This window comes from Macaca mulatta, chromosome 11, assembly GCF_049350105.2.
Source record: "Macaca mulatta isolate MMU2019108-1 chromosome 11, T2T-MMU8v2.0, whole genome shotgun sequence".
Classification (NCBI taxonomy): Eukaryota; Metazoa; Chordata; class Mammalia; order Primates; family Cercopithecidae; genus Macaca; species Macaca mulatta.
In genome coordinates, this window is record NC_133416.1 from 25,937,881 (window position 1) to 25,964,613 (window position 26,733).

The window sequence follows — 26,733 nt, forward strand, 5'->3', positions numbered from 1 at the left end:
AATCATTTATTTTTAGAAAACAAATGTACCAAAAGATCAATTACTATAACAAAGCAAAGGTCATCTAGTCTCTTAAAAGACTACACGAAAGTATGTGGAAATTCATTTAAATAAATATGTCATGCAAAAATGAAAGTTGCTGAATACATTGCAGTTCCTTCTGTGGCAGAAAGTTAAACTACAAGCAAATAATTAAAACACTTGTGAAGGCTATAAGCAGATTCAAAACAACACTATTGTATACGTAATTCAAATGTCAATACTGCTTAACAATAACTCAATTAAATAATTTTCTTTAATGTGAGAAGGTATAATTATTTTTATAATTTTCATTAAACAGGATCTCTTGTCATAAAATTTTAAGGTTTTATACTTTCACTCAGACTTATTTACCGACATTTAGCCATAAACTTAGCTGTTAGGACATACAAGAGCTAGAATAGAGCTAAACATATTCGCTTTTGTGGGCCAATGAAAAAAACAGTCCTGGAGTAACATCCAAAAGGGAGCAAATTAAATAATTGCTAAAGAGACAAATGTACAAGTATTTAGAAATATTTTATTGTAACAGCTGAGAAATTTTTAAAGTCTGTCAATGCTCTTAATTCTGTATCATCCAGTCTTTGGCAAGATAGACCATGGGGGGGAAAATATACATATACATATATATACGTATGTATATACATATAACTATATATGTATATGTATGTATATATTTGGCTTGGGACTAATAAAACCAAGGCATTGAGAAAAGAAAAAGTAACTCATGACAATATGTCAGGCATTAATGCAAACAGTTCACAAACAGTAAGTTCAAGGACCTGTAACTCAACAAGCAACACTATGCATGTTCTTGAATGCAGATTTTGAACAGACCAGATTTCTTTTCGTGTTTTTAGATTTACAGAACACAATTCCAGTGTGCCGTTTTCAGAGGTTCACTGTGAGTCCTCTAAAGGTTTCTTTATCATTTAATATTATAAATAATTATGCTCCTGGGCGGCAGTTCAAAGCTCAGTACAGCACTCGTACAACACCACAGGCAGGTCAGGTGACCTTTCTCCAATTCTCCTCTCTCTGGTGCTGAGGACAGACAAAGTGATATGTCTGTCATACGCCATTACCATTAGAACAGAATCTTGTTCTTTTATTACAACTGAACTCCGCCAGATTTCTCAGCAGGAATGCTAAGTGAAATCAATGTCTTGGATTTCCAGGCTGAGCTTGGAGGTCACAGCCACTCTATCATTTCTCAGCATTATCCTTTCTCTCTCGCGCACACACTCCCCAAGCCTCCAACTGGCATACAGCAGATTGAAAACAGCATGCATCAGAGGACTCATGCTGTACAATTTTACAGTCTTTTGGAGCCCCCTCCTTTCGATTCCCCCCTTCCATTTTTTGCAAATTGCAAATAAGTTTTGTTTGTGTCCTTCTCTAGAGTTCTGAGTCAAAGGCAAAGGCATACCCAGGAAGAAAGGCAGGCAATGCAACTCAGAGAACATGGTAGATTTTTGACAGCTATCAATAAGATCATTATCTTCACATTGTCACCTGGATGTGACTTACAATTCCATTGTTCCAAAGAGCAAATATACTTTCAACTTAAACCATCAATTTGGTTTATGCCAGGTAAGTATGTAGACAACACAAAATCCTTTAGTAAAATAACTCTATTTTATGGTAACACAGACATGAAAATTTGCCAATAAAACACACAGAAAATACCCCCAAGACATTAATAGTTATTTGCTTAAAAACATAAATATGATAATAAATGATAGCTATTACACATGAATAAAATAGCTTTGTGAAGTCAAAATGTTTATTATGCTATGTATAAATGTCAATTCCAGGCTACAAGAAAGTAAATTCATGTATTGTAATGGGTCCTCTTTATTTACTATAGGTGGTATTTTTTTGGCCATGTTCTTCATTAAAATGACAACAGTATTACTTATTGGTGTGGCTATTTTTAACCCACTACATTTTACTGCTGAGCCGAAACACAAACACACGGAAGAAATCTTTTCTGACAATAAGAGCAGTTGTGGACAGTATGCTAGAGGGCACTGAGCAAAGAAAGGGCATATTTTTATTAAATTGTTGTTACTTGAAAAGAGGCACTTTATTCTTAAACCTTTGTGTATTTTACAATAATTGTGGATGGAAAGAAGTACAACACCCACTGTTTTCTTAAACTTTATATGATAGAAAATTCATAAAGGCTTACTTTCAAAAAGTAATTGAATTTCAAAGAAGAACTATATTTTTAAATAATGTATAATCATGGCTATAGAAACACAATCTACTTTTTCACTTGTATTAAATAAACAGAGGTATATAAAACCACAGGATGTGGCAGATTTCTGACACTACTGAAAGAATCATTCTCTTTTGCACAAAGTCTATAAGGTTCTATGAATGTATAGAACTATATAGTTCATAAAGCAATTTCTTAATCTTAGCAAAGCAAACCTTCAGTTACGTTAGCATTTTCCATGGTTACCTAAGAAAATATCATTGTAGCAACTGCTCAATAAACATTTGAATGGATAAATGAGTGAATGGACAAATGAGCAGATGCGTAAATGGATGAGGCTGACTGACATCAAAAGCTTCATGATGATTTGTATAAGTAATCTGGTGAGAAGGTATCAATGATAAAAAGTGATTGTAAGTGTAAGAAAAAAATCCATCAGCCATTTAAAAGTGAGCTACATATCCTAAAATCATAAAGTGAAATGTCCTGATGTAAAGCCTCATTATGAAACATGATGTGAAATCACATCAATAAATCAAGGGAAAAAACAGAGAATAATAACTCACAGATGTATCTGTGTATGACAATGACTATGCTGCTACAGCGATTTATTTTATCCAAAGTACATTTTTCTTTACAGGTGATACATGAAAACTGCTGGTCCACAGAAACACTAAAATTATCACTACTTTAAAATTAAATGTATTTAATAAATGTTAAAATAATTACCAAGTTTTAAAAACTTACATGCTGTTGTGATTATAAAGAAAAGCAGACCAGGCCTTAGATATACATTAAGCACAGAAGATGCATGGTCCATTAAACAACTGAAAAAGATCTTAAAAGTGGCATATGTATTGTATGTACACACTACTGTCAATGTAGTGTGTACAATCATTTTCATTAAATATTTCTACATATTGTTGAAAAAGCATGGTCTAAGGTCCTTGTCCAGGTTAAGTTATATTCCCCAAAATATTTGTCTTTTAGTAATATGGAAAAGGACTGGGGAATTCTAGGAAGATGGAGGCTGGAGTGCCCTTTTCCAAATGATTGATTGATCCCTTCTCCTTACTGATTTACTCTCTGGAGTATATAATAACTCTGAACGACATCCTGACAGAGCCACCAGGGTACTAGAGAAAGATTTGTTTAGGATTCTTGGATTTTTTTCTTTTAATGTTTTCTAATCCTTTTCTCTGTGTATTGCAACGATTGTGACTATTCTTACCCTAGTTTGCTTTAGACATGTCAACATGGCACTCATGGGATGGAGAACAGAAGCAATTTTCTACATAATTCAGCAAAAAAAAAAAAAATGTGTATATATATGTGTGTGTGTGTGTGTATATATATATATATATATGTGTGTGTGTGTGTCAGCTTTCTATTCAACATTTTCTAATAGAATCAAATTTTCTGTGGTTGTTTCCCTGAGTAATCTCAAGGAATCTCGCTTTATGATCACTTTTCTTATTTCTTGCATGGAAAGCTTAATATATTTACACAATATCATTTAAGCAAGATCTTAACACAAATACAATTTTAAAATCAATTTTTCTCTCCTTTTAGACCAAGAAACATACATTATTTGACTTTTCCCTGATCCTTTTCCATGTGTTCTAATGTTTTCTTAGCTTAAAAACCAAAACTACTTCTAAATTGCCTTACTTCTAACACTACTATTATCTTCATTTCCTTACATCATAATCTCATTGGGTGGGTGATTTATCTAAAAGTATATCTACACTGCACCACATTATAACAGTCACTGATATTTTAAAAACACCTTCTGTAGGTCCTAATACTACTCGCATTTTAAGGTCTATTTCAGTTGTCCCTTCTCTGGCAAACTCCTGCTGGGATCTCTCACTGAAGATCATCTCTGCCTCCCAATATAACTTCCAATGTACTTTATCTATTTTTATACAATTTATTTTGTTTCATAGAGTATGGCTATTTGGCTATTTTTATACATAGCTACCTAATCAGACTGTAAGCTCCTTGGGTACAAGATACCCATTTGATTATCTTTTTTATCACTCACATTTTCTGCTATAGTTATCCGTACATGCATATTGAATAAATGAATAAATGAATGATTACATGTATGCAGATAAGTTTACATGCACACCTGTTGCCCTTACTTGACTCTTACCTCCTTGTACACCCAGAGTTTAACCTAGCTGCTGGCATATAATAGACATTTAGTAAATACCATTGAATGAAAAATAAAACTAAGTGGCAAGACAGTGGTTTCTTCAAAAGGGTACCTTGCTTTTGGGTGGTGGGCTGTTTGTGCTCTTGTCTGTGTGAATGCTGGTAGGAGATACAGCAGCACCAAGGTTGCCTTGGGGTATGCCTGGCAGCTTCCCTCCTGGAGATACCTGCATTGCAGCTAGCTGGGCAGCATATAACTGCTACAGAAGAAAAAGAGGGGGGGGGAGAAAGAATACTATGAATAATAAGATAAACGTACCTTTCAGAGAGTACATATATTCAGATGTGGTATTTTTCCTATGGGCATTTTGTTTAGTGTACTGGAATATTTAAAGAAAGAAGCTGTCACCTCAGATTTCATTACTTTTTAGGGGAGAAATGGCAGATACCACATATAAGTGATCTCACCTTCAGTATGTCCAGGGACTCAAAGCAAATAAGAGCCATCCATATTTACTTTATTCCAATGTCTATGGAAGGCAAGTATAACATATTATCCAGTTAAGAGCTCTTTATATTCTACTTTGAATTTACACAGTGTGTTACAAAAGGATGCTTCATATACACAGTAATTTTCTACTATCCATATTGGTTCAAGCCCTGTATGCCTCTTTGATTTCTTGAAATGGGCACCTGAAACAATTTTTCTGAGGGTTAGGTGGGTAGAAGTAAAGAAAAGTCACTGAAAGGCAATGGAAAAAAAGCACTTAAAGAATATTATCTGGTCCGTCTGTCTATGTTGATAAAAATTAACTGGATGCTTGCCAGAAGTTTACTTTACTTCATGATATATAAACCCAGACAAATCTCAAATTATCTTGAGGATTAAGGTTTTAAAGAATACTGCCTAAAACACATATTCTTCCACTAAGCCATTACCTATTCTTATCAAATAAGCAATAGAAACTGTCCAAGTAATTAATAAAAGAAAAATTTTACTTTGATAATGATAGCCATATGATATATTATCCTAAAACATGGAAGTTGCTTTAAATTCAAATATTACATCAAATATTTAGATTATTACTCTTTTCATCTTCTTTTTGCACTTTGTTAAAATTTTAAATAACTACATAAGAAAATAATTATTAAATAAATATATCATTTAAATTACTAAATATTTAATTATATATTTAATATTAAGTAAATTTTACACACACACACATATCCCAGTTTCTTATTTCTCATTCGTCTTGAGATTCCATGGATAGCATTTACAATGCAAGCTAGAATTTCTACAATGAAGCAAGAAAAAAAGTTCTCAAGGAGAAGTACTGTGAAATAGTTATCTTGATTATCTTAATTTTTTTTCTGAAAGAGAAATTCCAAAAGACAAAATTGCTCACAATAAGCCACAGATCCTGATTAGCATTGTCTCTCTCTAAATAAAATAATGAAAACTGAAGACAGCACACATTTACGTGAAAAATACACATACATAAGTCTCCAGACACTATAACCTAAATAAAAATACATTAACATTATCGATAAAAATTATGGCTTATTTTCATGCAAAGTAATGTAAAATATATTCCAGAGAAAAACTGAAAACCAGAAAAATATTTTTATATTAATAATTATCCCATAAGCGTTTTATGTGTTGGAATAATTACATCTTTTCTTACCCCAGCCAACTGGAAAGAATAAAAATGATTGTCTTCAATTACATAAACATTAAAAGGATAATTCACTTCAAAAATGAAGACTTTAGAGTTTACTATTTAAAGAAAAACTACCAGAATTGATCCATTTCTCCCACCTGTGTTAAAAATCTATGGCATTATACCCTGCAATTTAAAAAGCACTTCTTTCCGGCATCATTCTAAACTACTTATAAAGTCTTTAAGAAAACAACCAATTATCCTAGGATATCACTTTACAGATTAAAACTATGCCCAGTAGAATGCATGTACTAATATTGAATTTTAAAAAATGTACGTTTTTTCACAAATTAACTAGCTAACTATATTATAGTTTATGCATTTCATATTGGATTGTATATTGTATTCTTGTCTTTAAAAATGATTTCACTGGGTATTATTACTAGAGGATAAAAATTTCTATTACTGATTTGTTATACACTAAAAATGAGATTATTGTGTAATTACTAATGACATGGAACATTACAATATCTGTGGGTAAAGAAAATGTGAACAAAACAGTTATTCAAAATTTAATTTTGATTCTTCATATTATTGACAAAATTATTGGTTATTTGTGTTATTTAGATATTTAAATAGCTTAACCAAGTAGTCATTAAACGTGATTCAATATTTAAATATTAGGCACCAGAGACAGTCATAATTTCCAAAGAAATATAAGAACTAATATTAAAAATACAAGCATAAAAACTCTAAAATAGTTTATTGAATTAAAGGATTTAAAGGATGGAGATGACATATATTTGGAAATAAAAGTTATACATATTCCTTCCTCATTGAAATAAATGTACTTTCACCCTTTTAAATATGGGATTAAGGTGTATCTGAGTTAAATTGTCCTAAAAGAAATGCTTTTGAGTTGAAAGGGAAGAAACATTTGTAAAACAGATAGACCCAGTTAAATATGCTAATATTTCTATAATAACAGTATGATATCATTTGCCTTGCTGGTATTTCTATAGAATACAGAGACTTAATGTAATTTATGATGAGAGATAAGCCTGCTATTCAGTTCGAGGGTGGCTAACATTAGGGTGCTCTTCTCTACCCCAAATTGCCCATAATCTCTTTCTTATATTTGGCTTCTGTGCAAGAGGACAAATTTTAGAATTACTCTTACCCAACTGTGATCAGGTTTCCACTATTCCCACATCATTGCATTTTCCACCAAGCATATCAAATATCCTGGTGTGCCAAGGTATTGAAATAAGGCCAGGAAATATCTATTTCAACACATTTTGTGTCACAGATATATTTTCTTAAAAGTTACATTATAATACAAAAGCAAAAATGAACCCCGTCCTAGAGAATTTAACATACTTTGAGTCTGCACAGATAAGATCAGGAATTTTAATACTCTTGTGTTCTACCTTAGCCATTCACAAATTAATAGGAAATTTCAGCAAAATTAAAGAAGCTGACAATAATTCTTCTATCTGGCTATATATGTAAGAGTGGATAACTTTTTTAAATGCTGCTGTGACTTATTTTAATTCAAAGTTTTAAAAAATTATGCTCCTTTTTCTATCCACTAAAATATGTGTAGCATTGATTTTAAAACAAAGAAGCCAAGAAATGATGAACAGTTTCCTTCTTTTATTAAATGTTCTTGAAGCAAAATCCAGCCTAATAACAGGTGTTTACCCTGAGTGAAGTCGACAGTCACAGAACCCTTGGTTGACCTTGTACAGGGGAAAGGGGCATGAAATCTAGTGACTACTAGAAGGTGACCCGAAGTAAAAAGCATCTGGAGAACTATATAATCCACTTATGTTTCTATGTATGTCTTAAAGAGAAAATCTGGTTAGCATCTTTCTTTACATAATGACAGATAAAACCCAAAGTTAAACATAAGGTATATTATGATGAATGTATTTTTATGACAGTGAAGTTGTCTAAAACATCAGAAACAAACAGATAACACTAAACAGAAAAGGCTGAGCTGAGCCAGGTTTGGTGGCTCACACCTGTAATCTCAGCACTTTGGGAGGCAGAGACAGGAGGACTTTTTGAGCCCAGGAGTTTGAGACCAGCCTGGGCAACATAGTGAGACCTCACCCCCTCCCCCCCAAAAAAAAATAGCAGAGGAGACAGAAAGTGTACAAACATAGTATCTGCCTTAAGTCAAGACTGATAAACAGAAAACAATGAGACTATAAGTGTACTGTAACTGTATGTCACTGTTGAAGGTGTTAGAGAGAAGAAATGCATCAGTGCACTCAGGTATGTTTTCATAGAAGAGATGGAGTTAAGGTGGACATAGGAAAAGGAGGTAATATTCTAGGAAGGGAGTATAATTAAATGAAAGGCATGAGAGCAGGAATGAGCTAGTTGCAGCAAAGGAAATATAGAGGTTGGTGTGGAACAGTGAGTGGTAGAAAGGACAGTGCATACATAGTCATGTTAGAGGAAAATAACATTAGTTTTGTAGGCTACATTCACCTTAGGAAAGCTTTTGAAACATAAGCAAGAGAGTTTTCATTGAAAATGTAGTAAGAGAAAACCAGCGACTGTTTGAGAGCAATAGATATAATGTTTTTAGCTAGAATATCGATAATACAGAAATATCAGCTATGAGGTTATCAACATTTAACAGTGATAATTCTGATCATAAGAACTTGAGTTGCAGTAACAGTTGTGAAATGAAGATGGAAGAAATAATTTCAAGTTCATAGTACACTGGGCACATAAAAATTGCCAATTAACTGGGGAAAAGAAAGGAGAAACAGAGGAACAGGATGATAATACAATTTATATACAATCTTCATAAGTATGTAAGTATTCTCACCAATCATCTATTCTCATTTGTGTATATTCATCATATTATCCTTTAAAGAAAAACAAAACACATACACTATATTTTTCTTTTATTTCTTTCTTTCCTTCTTGACAAAGGAATAATTAATTCACACAGAAAGGATTTCCCTGAATGACTAGATGCATTCAATCATGAACTTCCCCTAAAGTGTGGCTCATTAAAACACTTTAAAAATATTATGAAAAGTGTGATGTTCTCCACCACCAACAACATAAGCTTGAATTGTATCTAACTTACTCAAGTCTAATCAGTTTTTCTTGTAATTTATTATTATGTGCACCAAAGCGCTGTTGGGCAGTGGGCTGGCAGTTCATTAACAGGCATTCTTTCTGTTCATCTCTAATGGCCCACTATGGGGCCAGAAAAGGTCTGGTAGGATAACAGATATTTTAACTTGTACTAATTAATAGTTGCTATTTGGGGGAAAAAATAGTATAATTGTATTTGGACGACATAGCTTTTATGCTATGGTTAGAATCAAGTGTTAAATCAACCGTGCTTTTATATGAAGATACCTATTTTATATGAAGATACCTTAAACAAGTACTTTTCAGTGTAAGGAGTAGAAAAATTCTACAAACAGCTTATTTAAATTCTAAGCTAGTCTATGTCATTAATTCCTAGAGGTGATAAATTCTTGCCACTTTTCTGTAATAGCGTACTTTCCCGAAATTGCTAAAAACACAACTTCTCTCAATGACTACTAGTCCACTGTCTAACTGCCATCTGGAGTATTTGGATTCAGTGCATTAGGCACTGACAAAAATATCTATCAAGATTTGTTGCCCCAAATCATTTACTGACCAGTAAACCCCTTGAAGGCAGAGATTATGTCCCTGCTAATCAATGCTTTATCAGAAAATTTTAAAAACGAGGAACAGTAAAATTGAACAAATGCAGAAATTGACTATGTAAAATATTAATATAGATCTTTTGTACATATTTAATGTATTTCATAATGATAGTGACTATACACGAAACAAATTTTTAAAATCCGAAAGGAATTTGGAATGCTTGTACAATCTGAAGAATTAGAAAGAAGGGCTCATTAATAATACAGAAAAAATTCATATTCATTCACTCATTTCATTTGCTTGAGAGAAAAAAATGAATTTAAATCTTATCAGCATAAGAACAAAATAGATTGTTAATACCCTCATTGTAGTCATAATCATAACAGTAACTGAATTTCTGTTTGCAAAATAAATACCAAAAATGGGTGAAGATTATTTGAAAAAAGTTAAAGTATCTTTTCAAAAGACAACAGAACCAAGAGTTGAAGCATATGGATATTCTGAAATATTTTGGAAAAGACAGATGACAAATGCCTTCTTTTTGATAAATAAATATACATGATTTATTTGCTGAATCTTAAATATTTGCTATTTAGAAAGTAAAAGATATTTAGTAGTAGTTATGGTTGCTGGCAGGTATAAGCTCTTTCTTTGGCATCTTTTTAGCTTGCTCAAAGTTTAATTTTCTATTTTTAAAAATTATTACTTGACCAGTATCTCCTCAGTCCCCCTTACCTTCTACCCTGGTAATCACTATTCTACTCTCTACTTTCATGAGTTTGGCTGTTTCAGATTACACGGGTAAATGAGATCACATGGTATTTGTCTGTCTGTGCCTTGCTTATTTCACTTAACAGAACATCCTTCAGGTTGATCCATGTTTTCACAAATAACAGGATTTTCTTTTTTTTCAGTGCTGAAAAGTATTCCTGTGTGTGTGTGTGTGTGTGTGTGTGTGTATACACACATATCACATTTTCTGTATCCATTCATCTACTGATGGACAATAAGGTTGATTCCATGTCTTGGTTATCGTAAATAATGCTGCAATCAACATCGGAGTACAGATATCTATTCAACATGCTGCTTTCATTTCCTTTGGATACATGCCCAGAAGCGGTATTCCTGGGTCTTTAATTTTTATTTTAACTGGGATCTTTCTACAGGTCTCCCTTTTGTGTGCCCAGTCAATCTGGATAAAGGCACAGGAGGCAGAGATGATGCCATATACAGTCACTTACTCAGGAGCCAGCAGCATATGACAGTGTATGGTTTGATCCAACTATTTTCCTTTACTTCAGGCACGGATTAGGAGATGGAGCTATTTCTACTTTATTGTGAAGACAGTGCAAAACAAGTTATGTCCACCATCTTCTCTCTACCCTTACTCTCCCCCTTTTCACCCTCCTTACATTTCTTCTCCCCAAATCACCAACTTCGTTAAACTTCATAGGAGAGCTGGGCACAAAAGGCATTTTAAATTAAAAAAAGAAGAAGAACAGTAAGATTACAACTGAAATATGTCTTTCTTAAATACGGTGTGATAAAATATACTGATTCCTAAACATAATTTGTGAACTTTTTACACTGTCATTATCTGAATGGAGAGTGCTAAGTGCATGCATACCACTTAATACTGTTTTTTTGTGAAATTGTTTAAAATTATTTTTGTAAGTATTATCCTTTTCTGCAAGTGCAATCTCATATCAAACACCAGTATATAAAACAGAGAAAGAAGAGGTATGTCATAAATGAATATAAATAAATTTTACATATTTTTAATATATTTTATTGCTATATATTAGATGTACATATTTTGAGGGTACATGTGATAATTTGATACATTCATATAATCCAAGTCAGGTAATTGAGATTTTTAAGTATTTAATAAAATGTGACCAATGAGATTGTTTAGTTTACCCCAAGAGTTTAAGTAGGCATAAGGAAAAAGTTGTAATCCTTTTTCATGCTCAGTGATAAAGTCCTCACTCAAAAATAAATAGCTGTCACTTCTAAAATTGTACATAAGCAAATATATAGACTTACATCTTCTAAAAGAACATTATAGAGCTAAAATCTTGCTGATTAATAGCTTCTCCCAGGTCAAACATACATATAAAAATGGAAGATTTCTTTTCAGTCCAGGGTTTGAAATATGGCAAGAACTATTAACATACGTGCAATGTGTTAAACATTTGGAATAGAGATTTTAAAATATATGTCATCTATTATGATTTTTAAAAACAGTTGAATGTGAACTGTTAAAGTTTAAATAAAACCTAAAAAGATATATACTATATATATTTGATGGAAAAGTATTTGTTTATTTCTTCTTTCTTTTCCTGTTTTCAAGAGGAGGAACAGGGAATATCATTTGTGAGGAAAAATTCAAAAAGCAATTTCAAGGCTCCATAAGTGTTATCTTTATAGCTTAATTTCAGCTTCTTAATGTAACTTAAATGTGGAGTTTAAAGAGAAACTAATGTACTGGAGAAAATCTTGCAAAACATAGCAGCATGTTTCAGTGTGAATAAATTTGCTTTGCACATTATTTTTCATAATGTTTTTTCACAGAAAATTATCATAGCAACTTGAGTTTAAACAGGGACTTTCCGTAACATTATCAGCATTTCTTTTGCATGTTCTTTAAGTGTAATGTGTGAAAACTAGGATAGGCCTTAAATGCACTGAATACCAGGACAAAAGCAGAGACAGGAACTCACATGTTGAATGTACAAAAATGTATAATTCATAAGTCAAGTTAATGAACTGTCTAATTAAACATGTTTCATTCTCCCATCTTGACAAACCTATTTTCAAAATGACCTGGATGCAATCAAAAGCAGAAGAGATACTGCTTCACACCCACTAGGAAGGCTACTATAAAAAAAAAAAAGCACCAGAAAATAACAAATGCTGGCAAGGGTGTGGAGGAATTGGAAACTTGTATATCACTGGTGGGACTGTGTAATGCTCCTGCCACTGTGAAAAATATGGTGGTTCCTCAAAAAATTAAAGATGGAATTACTATATAACCTGGTAATTTTACTTTTGGTCATATACAAAAAAGAACTGAAAGCAGGATCTCAAAAAGAGATCTGTACACCCATGTTCATAGCAGAATTATTCACAATAGCCCAAAGGTAGAAACAATTCAAATGTCCATTGATGGATAAATGGATAAACAAAATATGCTATATACATGCAATGAAGTATTATTCAGCCTTAGAAAGAAATGAAATTCTGGCACATGGTACATCATGGATAAACCTTAAAGGTATCATGCTATGCTAAGCAAACAAGCCACTCACCAAATAACAAATATAGTATGATTCCACTTACATGAATTACCTAGAGAAATTAAATTCATAGAGGCAGAAAGCAGAATGGTGGTTGTCAGGGGCTCGGGAGAGGGAGGAATAGGAAGTTAATATTTAATGACTACGGACCTTCAGTTTTGAAATCTGGAGGACAGCTTTGAATCTAGAATTCTTGCTCTCCTTGCAGCTCAATGTTAAACCTGGTGGCACAAGGACAGCAGGTTTGGGTGTGCACCTGTGTCCCTCCTCTTCCCACCCCTAGCTCCATTCAAGAGACAAGAAGTGGTTTCTGTTCTAAATAGGCTCATCGTCTTGACCTCAACTGACTTGTAAAGGCTTCTGAAGTGGGGGCCAGGATCTGACACAGCTTCAGTCCTGCTACGTATGTCCTCAAGGAAGTGCAGGATGAAGTTAAAATGCAAGAATATTCCAGGCAGAAGGAACAAAACATGCAAAGCCATAAGGTTAACCTTCAAATCAACCAACAAAGTATGTTTATTAAAATTTAAGGCTTTTCTGTACACAACAGAAGACCTTCCTCTCCCTTTTTAAAATGAAATAACACATTCCTGCTATGTCTCCTTGGCCAGATGTGAGGTAACGCTATTTTGTAGTCCCCACTACTGGGGCAATGTTGGAAGAGACTATAGAAAAAGAGATCTGGTTTCTTTCACTTAGTGTAACATTTTTGAATTCTCTCCAAGGTGTAGCATGTATCAGTAGCCTGTTATTGTATTGTTGAAAAGTATTTCTTTGCATGGGTGTATAATATTTGTTTATCCATTTATCTAGTTGATGGATATTTGGATGACTTTTTCCAATTTTCCAGTGAATAATCCTGCTATGAACATTCCTGTACAAGTCTTTGTGTGTTTTCATTACTCCTGCTTACTCCTGCTTATCCATGTCCTAGGATTGGATTTGTTGAGTAATGTGGTATCTTCATGTTTACCTTCTAAGGAAATTGTCAAACTTTTCTGAAGTGGCTGAACCATCTTTCATTTCCATAGCAATGTATGAGAATTCCGGTTTCTCTATATTTTCTTTCTTTTTTTTTTTTGGAAACAGAGTCTCACTCTGTCACCCAGGCTGGAGTACCTGTGGCACGATCTCTGCTCACTGCAACCTCTGCCTCCTGGGTTAAAACAACTCTTCTGTCTCAGCCTCCTGAGTAGCTGGGATTACAGGCGCCCACCACCACGCCCAGCTAATCTTTTTGTATTTTTAGTAGAGATGGGGTTTCACTACGTTGGTCAGGCTGGTCTTGAACTCCTGATCTTGTGATCCACCTGCCTTGGCCTCCCAAAGTGCTGGGATTACAGGCATGAGCCACCGCACCCGGCCTTATATTTTCATCAGTACTTGGTATTGTCTTTTTAATTATAATGATTTTAGCAGGTATGAAGTGGTATCTCATTGTAGTTTTAATTTTGCATTTCTCTAATGATGTTGAGCATCTTTTCATGTACTGATTAGCCATTCCTGTCTTTTTTGGTAAAATATGCATTCAGATCTTTTGCTCTTTTAAAAAAAATTAAGCTGTCTTATTATTGAATTGTAAGAATTACTTATATATTTGAATTTTATTTAAATTTTTTTTTTTTTTTAGGTCCAGGGGTACATGTGCGGGCTTGATATATATATATATAGGTAAACTTGTGTCGGGGGCATTGTTGTACAGATTATTTTGTCACCCAGATATTAAGTCTAGTACCCAATTGTTATTTTTTCTGCTCTTCTCCCTCTTCCCACTCTCTACCTTCAAATAGGCCCCAGTGACTATTGTTCCCCTCTGTGTGTCCATAAGTTCTTATCATTTAGCTCTCACTTATAGGAGAGAACATGCAGTATTTGTTTTTCTGTTCCTGTGCTAGTTTGCTAACAATAATGGCTTCCAGTTCCATTTACGTTCCTTTGAATGACATGATCTCATTCTTTTTTATGGCTATATAGTATTCCATGGTGTATATGTACCACATTTATCCAATTTATATTTCTTTAGGTATATACCCACTAATAGGATTGTATTTATATCCCATAATATATTTTACAAATTGAGCTGTCTTATTATTGAGTTGTAAAACTTCTTTATATATTTGAATTTGACTTTAAAGGGTCAAATTCAAAACCTATCAGAGAGACTGTGCAAGAGTCTGGTTTAATAGTACTATATAGCTATTATCAAAATATTCATAATAATAAACAACATAATGGTGGAAAAAGGTCATACAAATAGTTTCCTCTCAAATGAATTTTTTATATACTTACACAAAAAGTAATTTTTTATTCTTTAATTTTCAAAAATCCTAACAGAGGAGAAGTACAACGAGGCTTCTAAAGGGATATGTGTTCTTTGTATCCATCAAGGAATACTGGGCATGCCAAGGTAGGACTCTGAACATTGACGACTTTCATTAACCACTAAGGTGACTCCTGCAAAAAATGAAGAGTAGACAGGGCTGACAGCCAACTCTCAGAACTGAGACTCTTGGTCAAACCTGAGTGGAACGGGACAGGGGTAGGCAACAGATGGAAATAAATAGTTCTCGGCTAACCTCCTAAGTGGTTAACCCACAGAAGTGGGTGGAGGCTGCAATTGTGAAACCTTTCTCCTGTTGCCTCCCCAATTCTATGAAGCCCATGGGGGAAAAGTGATTGGGGAAAGGTGCCTAGAGGAGGGTGGGAAGCGTTGTCACTTAATTTCCAGTTTAGAGTCCCTGCTGGGGAAGAATTCATCCTGAAGGGAGTAAGGAAGGGTATACTAAGGCCTAGAGTCACTGGGAGGAGCAACTTCACATACATATGATCTGGGAGATTTAAAATCTTTTGTGTTTGTATACAAATTCTAATGAAACTTGATGTCAAGAAAAAAATGTATTACAATGAAAGAATGAACAAACTCAGACTTGCTACAGATTTATCCATATGAAGGGGAGCTAATAGCTGTTATGTCAATACAGCATAATTTAAAAAACAAACAAGTTGCAGCTGTTGGGTGTATAAGGGTTTGAATTAGCAGGTCAAACAAGAAAATGACTTGAGTGGACACAGGCCTCAAAAGGCCGAAGAGTCAGTTGGTATCACCAGAGGTTAGTGATTGGGTGCTGAGGCTCAAGCCTATAATCCTAGCACTCTGAAAGGCCAAGGTGGGAGGATCACTTGAGCGCAGGAGTTTGAGATGAGCCTGGGCAACATAGCAAAACCCCATCTCAACAATAACTTAAAAATAAAATAAAATTAGCTGGGCATAATGGCATGTGCAGTCCTAGTTACTTAGGATGCTGAGACAGGGGGATTGCTTGAGCCCAGCAGTTCAAGGCTGCAGTGAGCTGTGATTGTGGCACTGAACTCCAGGCCTAGGCAATATAACAAGACTCTGTCTCAAAAAAAAAAAAAAAAAAAAAAAGCAAAAACAAAACAAACAAAAAGATGTCAGGAGGATAAGCCATCAGGGGAAATATGTTACCAACTTCAGCAATGAAATGTTCTGCCTTCAGAGAAAACAGGTGAGCCACTGGGAAGCATGCTTGGTGAAATAGGGGGCTTGGTGGTATGGGCTCCAAGGCATACATTACTATTATGACCCACACCTCCTTGAAAATATCACTCTTGTCTGATATAACCTGGAAAAGCTTGGATACAAAAGTAAATAATTACATCTGGCTATAGTTTGAGTTTTACTGTTAAAAAGCTATAGTGAATACATGTACAGAAGATATAATGTAATTTATTTAAAGCTGCTATCACCAAATATTAATAATACATGGACAATCTTGATTTTTCTATTCCAAATTCAGTCTTACTCAGTGTGATACTTGGATGGAATACGAAGCTATCAATGAGGGGTGGAGTGTTAGGAGGGTGTGAAGATAGCATCCTGCTAAAAATTAAAGATACATTTGAACTTACTTAACTCTTAAGACCTTTTTCACAGGTGTTTCTGTCACATTGCAGATACTAAAGCCTATAAATAAGAAACACTTCAAATGCACTGGGTTTTAAAAGGCTTTCTTCATTACACACCAGTAAATCTTAAACAGCTAGAAAAAAACATTTTGACTTTTATAATTGAAGCAGTTCCTTAAAGAACCAGATATATTTCGTGAGAGTCATGTAAGAACACCCCAACTGATAGTTTCTCTTTCGCTCACTCCCTCCCTGTATTTCTACTCCATAAGCCATCTTCATGTACTGCACAGTAATCCATTACAATATGTTCCAACATCTGCCTCCCCATATGATGTATGACCTATTCGATTGACCCTTTTTATGCCGCTCCAGACTTGCTGTTCATTACTGTGGGAGGATGAACACTCTGCATCTATTCCTGAGGTCACCAACCAGTAAATATATCTCCATTTGGCAAGGTAAGAAGGACACTGGCTGGAAGACTCTCTGAATTTCTTTATGTATCAGTGATTACACTTATATCTTTAATCAGTTTAATTTAGAGAAAAATATTGCTGAAATTCCCTTCAAAGCAACAGTAAGAAGAGAAATGCTTGTTCATCAGAAGAAAAAATTTCTGTTGTTACCAATTTTCATTATTTAATTTGGGTATTATCAGAATTATAGTATTATCAGAAAGAGTTCTAAAGCAAACACTTGTCTTTGGCTAAGTTCATATTTGTGAAATCACTGTTCAATGTATCCCAATAGATTGGAGGGTAGTAATCAAGTCATTTTTAAATAGCATTCTACCTCAATATAAAGACAATCTAAGTCATTTCATATTAAATCAGACTATATATTATTTTGCATGTCATAAAAACGTACCTCCACAGTACATACTTGCTGGAGGCTTGCAAATACTTGAAACGTATAGAGGGAGGAAGTACAATAACCAAGATTTTCTCCATGACTATGAGATGTTAATCATTTTGCTAGAAGCTTGCATACTATTTCAGGAATCACCACAACAACTTTGTGAGTTTAGTGAGAAAAATGAAAAATGAATTGAACAGCGGTTCAGTAACTTGCCAAAGGTTAAACAACTGGCAGTATCAGAAGTCCAAGTAACCCTGAAATTCTTCTGTGATGTAATGCTACTATGGGAAAATGCTTTCCAAATAAAACGTTACGTGATTAAATTCATCTCTTTTGCAGTGGGATACAGGTGGAATCCCCCATCTGCTGGCCAGTGAAAAAAGGAATTTCCCCTGAACTCTGAGTCAAAAATAGTAGTTTCCAAGGCCAAGGGTTAAAGGCGTCAAGAGAGAAAGACTCCTTGAGTCAGTAGTAACAGAACTCAACTTTCCCTGAAGAAACCACAAAGTCACTTAAGTTTGCTCTTATTGTTGTTGTTTTGCTTGCTGTTTTGTTTTGCTGTTATTACTAACAAACAACACATATGAGAGGTTTTAAAAAAGGACTTCTTCCTATGGATTCCCCTCTTACTTTTTTCTTCATCCTTCCCTCATAAACCTTTAAGATTAAGAAAGTATCACATATAAATATTAGTTTGGGCTCTTTGAGTATACAAATTATGCCAAATAAAACTACATTTCAGGGGAAATCTGGACAGAGAATAATAGCAGCAATAATAATCATAACAGCTGAAGTTTATAGAATGCTTACTGTGATACATGTCCATGTGATATCTCTCGGAACCTTCTCAACAATCTTAGGAAATAGGTATTATTTTTATTTTATGGAGCAGGACATTGAGGCCTAGAGAGAGTAAAAGTCATCTGTCCAAAGTCGCATAGGTAAGAGACCAAGGTAAAGTTGGAATCCAAATCGTTTTGACTTTTTACAGAGCTCCTAACTCTTAGCCTATGTCTTAGGAACCTCTTTTCTGGTCTTTTAAATATAGTAGTAGGATTTGTGTGCTCTAAAACCAAGAGTTAGACAAACTTGGGAAGGGTAATTCAGAAAGCAGTTTTTATGGAGGCTGGGCTCTTCTGATAAAAGCGATAGCATTGGGAACACAGAACAAGAAAGAAACGTGAAGTGTCCAACAGGAAATTTTTCCTGGCATCTTTCATCCTTTTACTTCCTTTTGGCTACTGCCAGTAAAAAGCCCTTCAGTTTGGTTTTCTTCTCAATTTGATACTTATTTTAACCATTTAAATAATTGTAGGAAACAAGGCAATGAAATATGGAGAAAGCTGTTATACTTATTATCTTTTACCATTCATGCTTTTATTCATTGAAAAAAATTATAAAGTACCAGTTTCATTCTAGGTCTTCAGCTCCATAGAGCTTACGTAGAATAAGAAAGCCATCAGTGAAATAATTACACAAATGAAAAGTAAAATCCCAAATGTGCAAAATACTACAAAATAGAAGTATATGGTGCTCTAAGCGCATGCAAGCGAGAGCTACACTACAGGCAGGCAAAGCAAGAAAGACTTTCCTGCAACTATGAATACTCGGAGGTCAGAAAGATGAGCTGATATAATTACATACATACAGGAGGAAAAAGACTGGCAGAAAAACTACGTGCTGGGAGGAAACATGACAAGTTCGTAGTATCAGAAAGAAACCAGTGAGACGCAGCGCAGTGGGAGACATGTCTACAAAGGTAGATGGGAATAGATAATAATTTAATAAGAGGAATGACAGAATCAGGTTTATAGTTCTATAAGATTAGTCTATACACGATACGGAGAATAGATTGGGAGGGTTTGCTTCACCTACAACCTGCTTTTAATTGAAGTAATATCTACCTAATCACATTTTTACAGATTTAAACTTGATTTAAAATCGATTATAGAATAAATCTGTATATACAATTTTCAACATTCTGAGCCTCATCTTTATTTAAATATCTGCTCTTTCTTGTATAATTTATATGAAGAATTAATCATATAAAACTCTGTGCTTTGAGTAAATTCATGGTGGCCAACCTCAATTTTTCTAGATCATTTGAAAAAGAAAAAGGTAGAGCAAAAATGAGTCCTTTTCACCACCCCAACACATGTAACTCATAAATCAATTAAAATAACAATAATACACTCCAATAGCGCCTTGTATTTACAATTCATTTTTACTTTCATTGACTTTTTTGATCACAATAGGCTTCATTTTCAATTTCACAGGACCTATTGCTCATGTACCAACGAAGTAGTACAGAGAAAAAACTCTTAACTTCTGCTCTCCTGCCTTAAATTGATGCATTAATTTAATAAATATTTACTGGGGACCTATTATGTGCCAAGCACTACTCTAAATAATTAGTAAATAACTATCTCTGCTTTCATGAAAGGATTTTTAAATTTTTTCCCAAGAAGATTTGCAATAATTTAATCTTTCATTATTTGTCACATAGTTGTTTAATATTTCTCTATTTGACACTACATATTAGTTATGATTATTATAATTGAGAAGTTATATATCCACAATTCTTGACATTTATAAGTAAATGTTGTTTTTGAGAGAACTAAAGTCATTCTGAAAGTGTGTATTTGAGGGATACATGCGACAACATGGATGAACCTTGAAAATATTATGCTAAATGACATAAACCAGTCACAAAAGGACAAATAACGTATGACTACATTTATACAAGGTACTTAGGATATGCAAATTCATAGAGACAGAAAGTAGAATAGAGCTTATCAGGGGATGGGGGAAAAGGAAATAAGAAATACGAAATAATTAATGAATACAGAGGTTCTATTTTGCATGATGAAAATGTACTGGACACAGAAAGTGGTGATGGTTATATAACATTGTATATAATGCTACACAGAACTGTACACTTAAAAGTGGTTAAAATGTAAATTTTATGTTATACATATTTTACCACAATAAAAAAATGCATGATTAAGAGGGCATTAGAAAAAAATCACTGTTTTCCAGGACCACATTAGGCTTTATTTCTCTAAAACCGTTTCCTCCTTTTTTATTCCCATGTGTTGGTATATGAACTAAACAGAACAGGTGCAAAGGGGGGAAGGAATATTGTGATTTTAAAGTAAAAGAAGGTTGGAAATATTAGATTCTTTAAAAAATACTTAACATACTCCCAGCTTTGGAGACAAATATAAATAGAAGAGGAAAGAGTACCAGACCCTAAATCAACCAAATCCAGTAATGCCTTCCCAGTTAAAGAATGCTCTGAAACAAGAGCTATGAGATCAACCCACCCTTCACTAACTTTGCAAAAACCACGGCATTTGCTAGTCACACCGTAAAAGGTAGTTCTCTCTTCACTTTCCCTTCCTATTCCAAAGCTAGCTTCTTTTTCATATTCAGATGACTGTTTATGAGCTCAATCCTGTTTCAACTGTCACTCTTTACATCAAGGAAAGATAGATGGGACACACCAACCCCAACCTAAATGACCTTTGGATGTGACAAGAGTTTTAGGTCAGCCTTGCTAAATGGAGGCCTTGGTGTATCAAGACATGCCTTGGGGTGAAATTTACAGTGAATTTATTATCTCCCAATGCCCTTTGGACTGCTTCCCACCATCAAACACCATGGCAGCACTTGGAACAGGAAGAAATACATTAACTGGAATCTGATCGTTTTAAAAGGTTACAGCTGCCCAAATATAATTTAATTTCATACTTGCCCTTTGAGGGTTTGGTGTATATTTTCATTTTATGACTGCAAATGATAAAGCTCTTAAGATTCCAGGCAATAAAAAGAGAAAAAAAAAAAGTATTTTAAGGGTTAGAAGTCTATTCAGTTCATATTCAATGAGTGAAGTGACAAATTAGCTTTTTTTAAAAAATCTAATATTTCTCTTTTTTATTTGGATCATCCCTTATTCCTTTTCTGATCCTGCACTTCAATGTTTGGTTGATATCAGTGTGTGAACTCCAACCTCAGATCTCAGTGTGTGAACTCCAACCTCAGATCTCGGCGAATTTGAAAATAAAAAGGGTGATTTTTTTTAAATGAAGAAAAACCCATCTGATTTAAACTGAAAATATTTTAGTACAAGAAACAAGATATTTTTCCAGTAGCACACAATTGGGAAAATTTACCCATTAAAATATATCAACACTGTGCCAACCTACCATTGATCCTGTATATCACACTTCCATAAACTTTAATAAAAGATTCACAAAATCCTACTTAAATACTATGCTATATCATCATTAATTGGTAAATAGTATTTCTATTATTTTATTGACAGAAAATCAGAGATATGGTATTGTTAATGCCACAGAATGAATCAGAAAATCAGAAACAAAATTCAGATAAACTCATCTATATTCTATTATTTTAGCCATTAAAAAAAAAAAAAAAAACTTTTGCCACCTTTTTTTTTTTTAACTCGATACCTTTCCAGAAGACTTAAAGTTCCTTTAAAGATCAATCCAATAGTCTGAGGCAATGCATACTTTGGATTCAAGGGTAGTAATGAGAAAAACAACATCAGACAGGCCAAATGCAACAAAGTTGTGTTTGTGTGTGTGCAGGACACCGGCACACACATAAATATACATTCATTCATTCTTTTTTTTTTTTTTTTTTTTTTTTTTTGAGACGGAGTCTTGCTCTGTCACCCAGGCTGGAGTGCAGTGGCCGGATCTCAGCTCACTGCAAGCTCCGCCTCCCGGGTTTACGCCATTCTCCTGCCTCAGCCTCCCGAGTAGCTGGGACTACAGGCGCCCGCCACCGCGCCCGGCTAGTTTTTTGTATTTTTAGTAGAGACGGGGTTTCACCGTGTTAGCCAGGATGGTCTCGATCTCCTGACCTCGTGATCCGCCCGTCTCGGCCTCCCAAAGTGCTGGCATTACAGGCTTGAGCCACCGCGCCCGGCCATTCATTCATTCTTTTATTCAATCAGTAAAAACATTTTTTGAAAGGTACTGAGTTAGATCCTGTGAAGTTTATACTTTTAAAAAATATTTTAATTATAAAAGAGTACTCCTTACATATGAACAGTAGAGACAGAAGCATACAGCATTTATGTATTATTATAAGACAAATGTATTTGATAATTATAAACACTGATTGATACATTTTTATTAGCAAATTTTAATTTGATCTTGATGTGTTAACTGTGTTAAGAGTTTTGCGCATTAACTTGCATAACAATACCATGGGGAAGGAAATATTACTATCCTTATTTCTAGATTATAAGATGTAGCCTTACAATCAGGTAAGGAAACTGCCCCAAGTAGCAACTCTAGCAGTTACTAAGACTCAAATGCTCCAGATGGTAATTAGAAAGTGTTATTCATTTACTTGTTCATTTATCCCTCTTTCATTCAAGAAATATAAAAGGCCCACCTAAAGTGAGAAATATTACAAAGTAAATATTATCTAGGAATCAATTCCCAGAAGTTTTATCAAAAATAATCTTATTCACATTTCTACAAAAAAGATATAAAATTGGCCAACAAATATACAAAAATATACCTAACATCACTAATAATTAATGAAATGCAAACCCAAATCACAATTAGATATCACCTCACATCCATTAGGGTAACAATTATACAAAAAGAAACACAGAATTACCACATGATCTAGCAATTCCACTTTTGGGTATATACCAAAAATGGATTGAAAGCAGGATCTAGAAGATATATGTGTATATCCAATGTTCATAGCAGCATTTGTCATCATAGCCCAAAGGTAGAAATAACTCAAATGTCCACAGATGGATGAATCAATAAACAAAATGTGGTACATAGATACAATGGAATATTATGCAATCTTAAAAGGCATGGAATTCTAACACATGCTACAAGATGGATAAATATTGAAGACATTATGTTAAATGAATAAAATTAAATATGGAAGGCCAAATACTGTATGATTAAGTAATATGAGGTACCTAGAATAGTTAAATTCATAGAGAGTGAAGGTAGAACACTGGTTACCAGAGGTGAGGAGATGGGAGAATGAGGACTTCTTAAAAAATGGGTATGTAGTTTCAGTTTGGGATGATGAAACGTTCTGGAGACGGGTAGTGGTGATGGTTGTACAACAGTGTAAATGTACGTAATGCCATTGAACTATGTACATAAAAACGGTTAACATGGTAAGTTTTATGTTAAACATATTTTACCATGATAAAAAGAAACCTATAGAGGATTCACACAAATTAGTAAAGTTTTAGGTCACAATTAAAATTTTTAAGAATAAAATTAAAAGCAGAAATTTACCCCAGCAAAATAAGGTGAGGAGTAAATATAAAGAGAAAACCAAGTGTTTACTTTCTAGAGAAAACGCTGAATTGAGGAACACTAGACAGAGCTGAAAGCAGTATTAAAATGGAGGGAGTGAAAGAACACCTATTACAATGTAAGACATCTGGTTCCTGCCCACTCTCAAACTCCACTGTCTTATCAGCCAGGGTTAGACTTTCTGAGGAGATGGGAGAATTGCTTTCTGAGTTTGTCAAGGAGATCAAGAGAATTTTGGGGGTTGATGGAACTGTCCCATATCCTGATTACAGAGGTGGTGAAAATTCAGAATTGTACATCCAAAATATAGCCAATTTTAACATATATTAATTTTAGAAATTACAAAACAAAAGATACAAATGCAACAAGATAAAAAGGATCTCACTCAACAACTTTGACTTTTAATTCGTAAACATTTTGGACCTTCTTCCTAAGAAAGAGTTAGAAAGTGGGAATTTGCTACCATTTTAGATTATAAAGGTTTTCTAAAACACTAGCTAATTTAGATAGATCCCTATAAATGTACAATATGCCACATGGGTATAAAGAATGAATAGCAAATGTTTTATGTGTGCAGGACAGCAGGCAGTCAGGGTTCACCATACACCATTTAAGATAATAGAATATAATGTAATGAGAGACTCTTAAATAAACAAAGTGAAAAGCAATTCTTTCCATTTCAACTGATGCTAAGAAACCAATTGTGCAGTACTTTCTGAGTACAAAAATAATGAGCTGTGCTTCCACCTCTACGTTTTTCCTTGCCAAGAGAACTCACACTTCCTTCCCAATCTCTGAAACACAGTTTGAAAACATCTCATTCTAATGGGAGAGTGGGTGAAAGTGGGGGCTGTTACTGGTGTTACGGTCTAAATGGAATCCTCTCTCTTTAAAATTATTTGGCTTTATTAATACAAAGAGATGAAATACGGATGAAAACATTTTAAGGCTTGTATCTTCTAATATCTATGATGTTATCAATTATATTTAGACAAAACAATCTCAGATATCTTTTTCTTTGATATCCACCATCCTTGCCACTTGAAATTCCCAATTCCAACTCTTAACTCATGTGCTCATATATGGATTACTAATAGAATTGTTCAGCTGACAGGCAAATATTTGCTTTTGGTTTTGTTTTTTGCTTTTTGAGACTGAGTCTTGCTCTGTTGCCCAGGCTGGTGAGCAGTGGTGCCATCTTGGCTCACCGTAACCTCTGCCTCCCAGATCAAGCTATTCTCCTGCCTCAGCCTCCTGAGTAGCTGGGATTACAGGCGCCTGCCACCGTGCCCAGCTAATTTTTGTATTTTTAGTAGAGATGGGGTTTCACCATGTTGGCCAGGCTGGTCTCGAACTCTTGACCTCGTGATCCACCTGCCTTGGCCTCCAAAGTGTTGGGATTACAGGCATGAGCCACCGCTCCTGGCCTCAAGCAAATGTTTCTAAAGAAGACAGTCCCTCCATTGTTTCAAAATTGTGGGAGAATAAAAATGTAGCTAGAACTTTAAGAAAAAAGAAAGGAGGAAAGTATTTAAGAAAATAGTTGAGGGGAAGAAAGAGGTAAAGAGGAATTAACAGAGGAAAGTAGTTAAAAATAAAGGGAAAAAATGAAGAAAAGAAGATAGGAAAGAGAAAAAGAGAGAAATAGAGAGAGTCAAGAAATAGGAACAGAAAAGTAAATATTTGGAAGTTCCTATTTTTAAATCTTTAAGAGCCCTAAGGACTAAAAAAGTATATGGTGTCCATCTAGTTGGCTATGCAATTCAAAATAAAACAACATTCTGATGACTACTATGAAACTACTTTATGTTCAACTTTGTTATTTATTTATTTATTTCTAGATGGTCCTTATTTTTCATGCATAAGCATGTTCTTAATGTTCTTAGGTTGTGTCTTGGGTTATCCAGCCCTGGTCTGACGTGCTCATCTTCCTTCTTATTCCATGGAGCTGGAATGAGAATAATTAAAACTTTCTTGCTTAATTGGATCTTCAGAGCTGGCTTGACAATTTTCAAGGTTCCAAAGCATTTCTTTCGAATGCCTCAAATCAATGCTTGCCTCAATATTCTTCTCCCATTTTTTCCTTGACAACACAAGAATAAATGTATCCAGGAATCAGGAAAGTCCACTCACAAGGTACAGAGGCTCCTTCTGGGGATTTCTGGGCTCCTGGCTACTTTCATTAGTGCTTTTTAAAAATCTTCTTTTATCCCTTTCTCCATGAGATATAGGTTTAGCTATACTTATAGGTATTTAACAAATAAGGAAACTTGAGTGCTGGGTAGGTTAAAAGACATGAGACCAGATTCATACATCACTTCAGAGTCAGGTTGAGACTAGAACCCTTAATCCATCTATGCCAGAGGTTGTGGTTTTTTGTGTGTGAAAAATCAGACCTTGGCAATGACCTTAAGCAGTAGGATATAAATAACTCCCACAAGCTTAGCGTTCCAATAACGGAACAGCAGACATACGTGGGTTAATTCACTGCTGTATTTGTAGAGCAATATGGGAGGTTAGAACGGATCATCATAGGTAGGCCAACTATTTTGGTTGCC

At 34.3% G+C, this 26,733-nt stretch overlaps 1 protein-coding gene across 28 annotated transcripts in view; it reads right to left on the reverse strand.

Annotated features, from left to right (window-relative positions):
* Positions 1–26,733, reverse strand: part of SOX5 (SRY-box transcription factor 5) — a 1,030,085-nt gene that overhangs the window by 66,437 nt on the left and 936,915 nt on the right. For all 28 annotated transcript variants that reach the window (XM_077953163.1, XM_077953155.1, XM_028829333.2 and 25 more), the window contains one exon: positions 4,537–4,683. In XM_077953163.1, the coding sequence (XP_077809289.1) occupies positions 4,537–4,683 (147 nt within the window). The remainder of the gene's footprint in view (positions 1–4,536; positions 4,684–26,733) is intronic.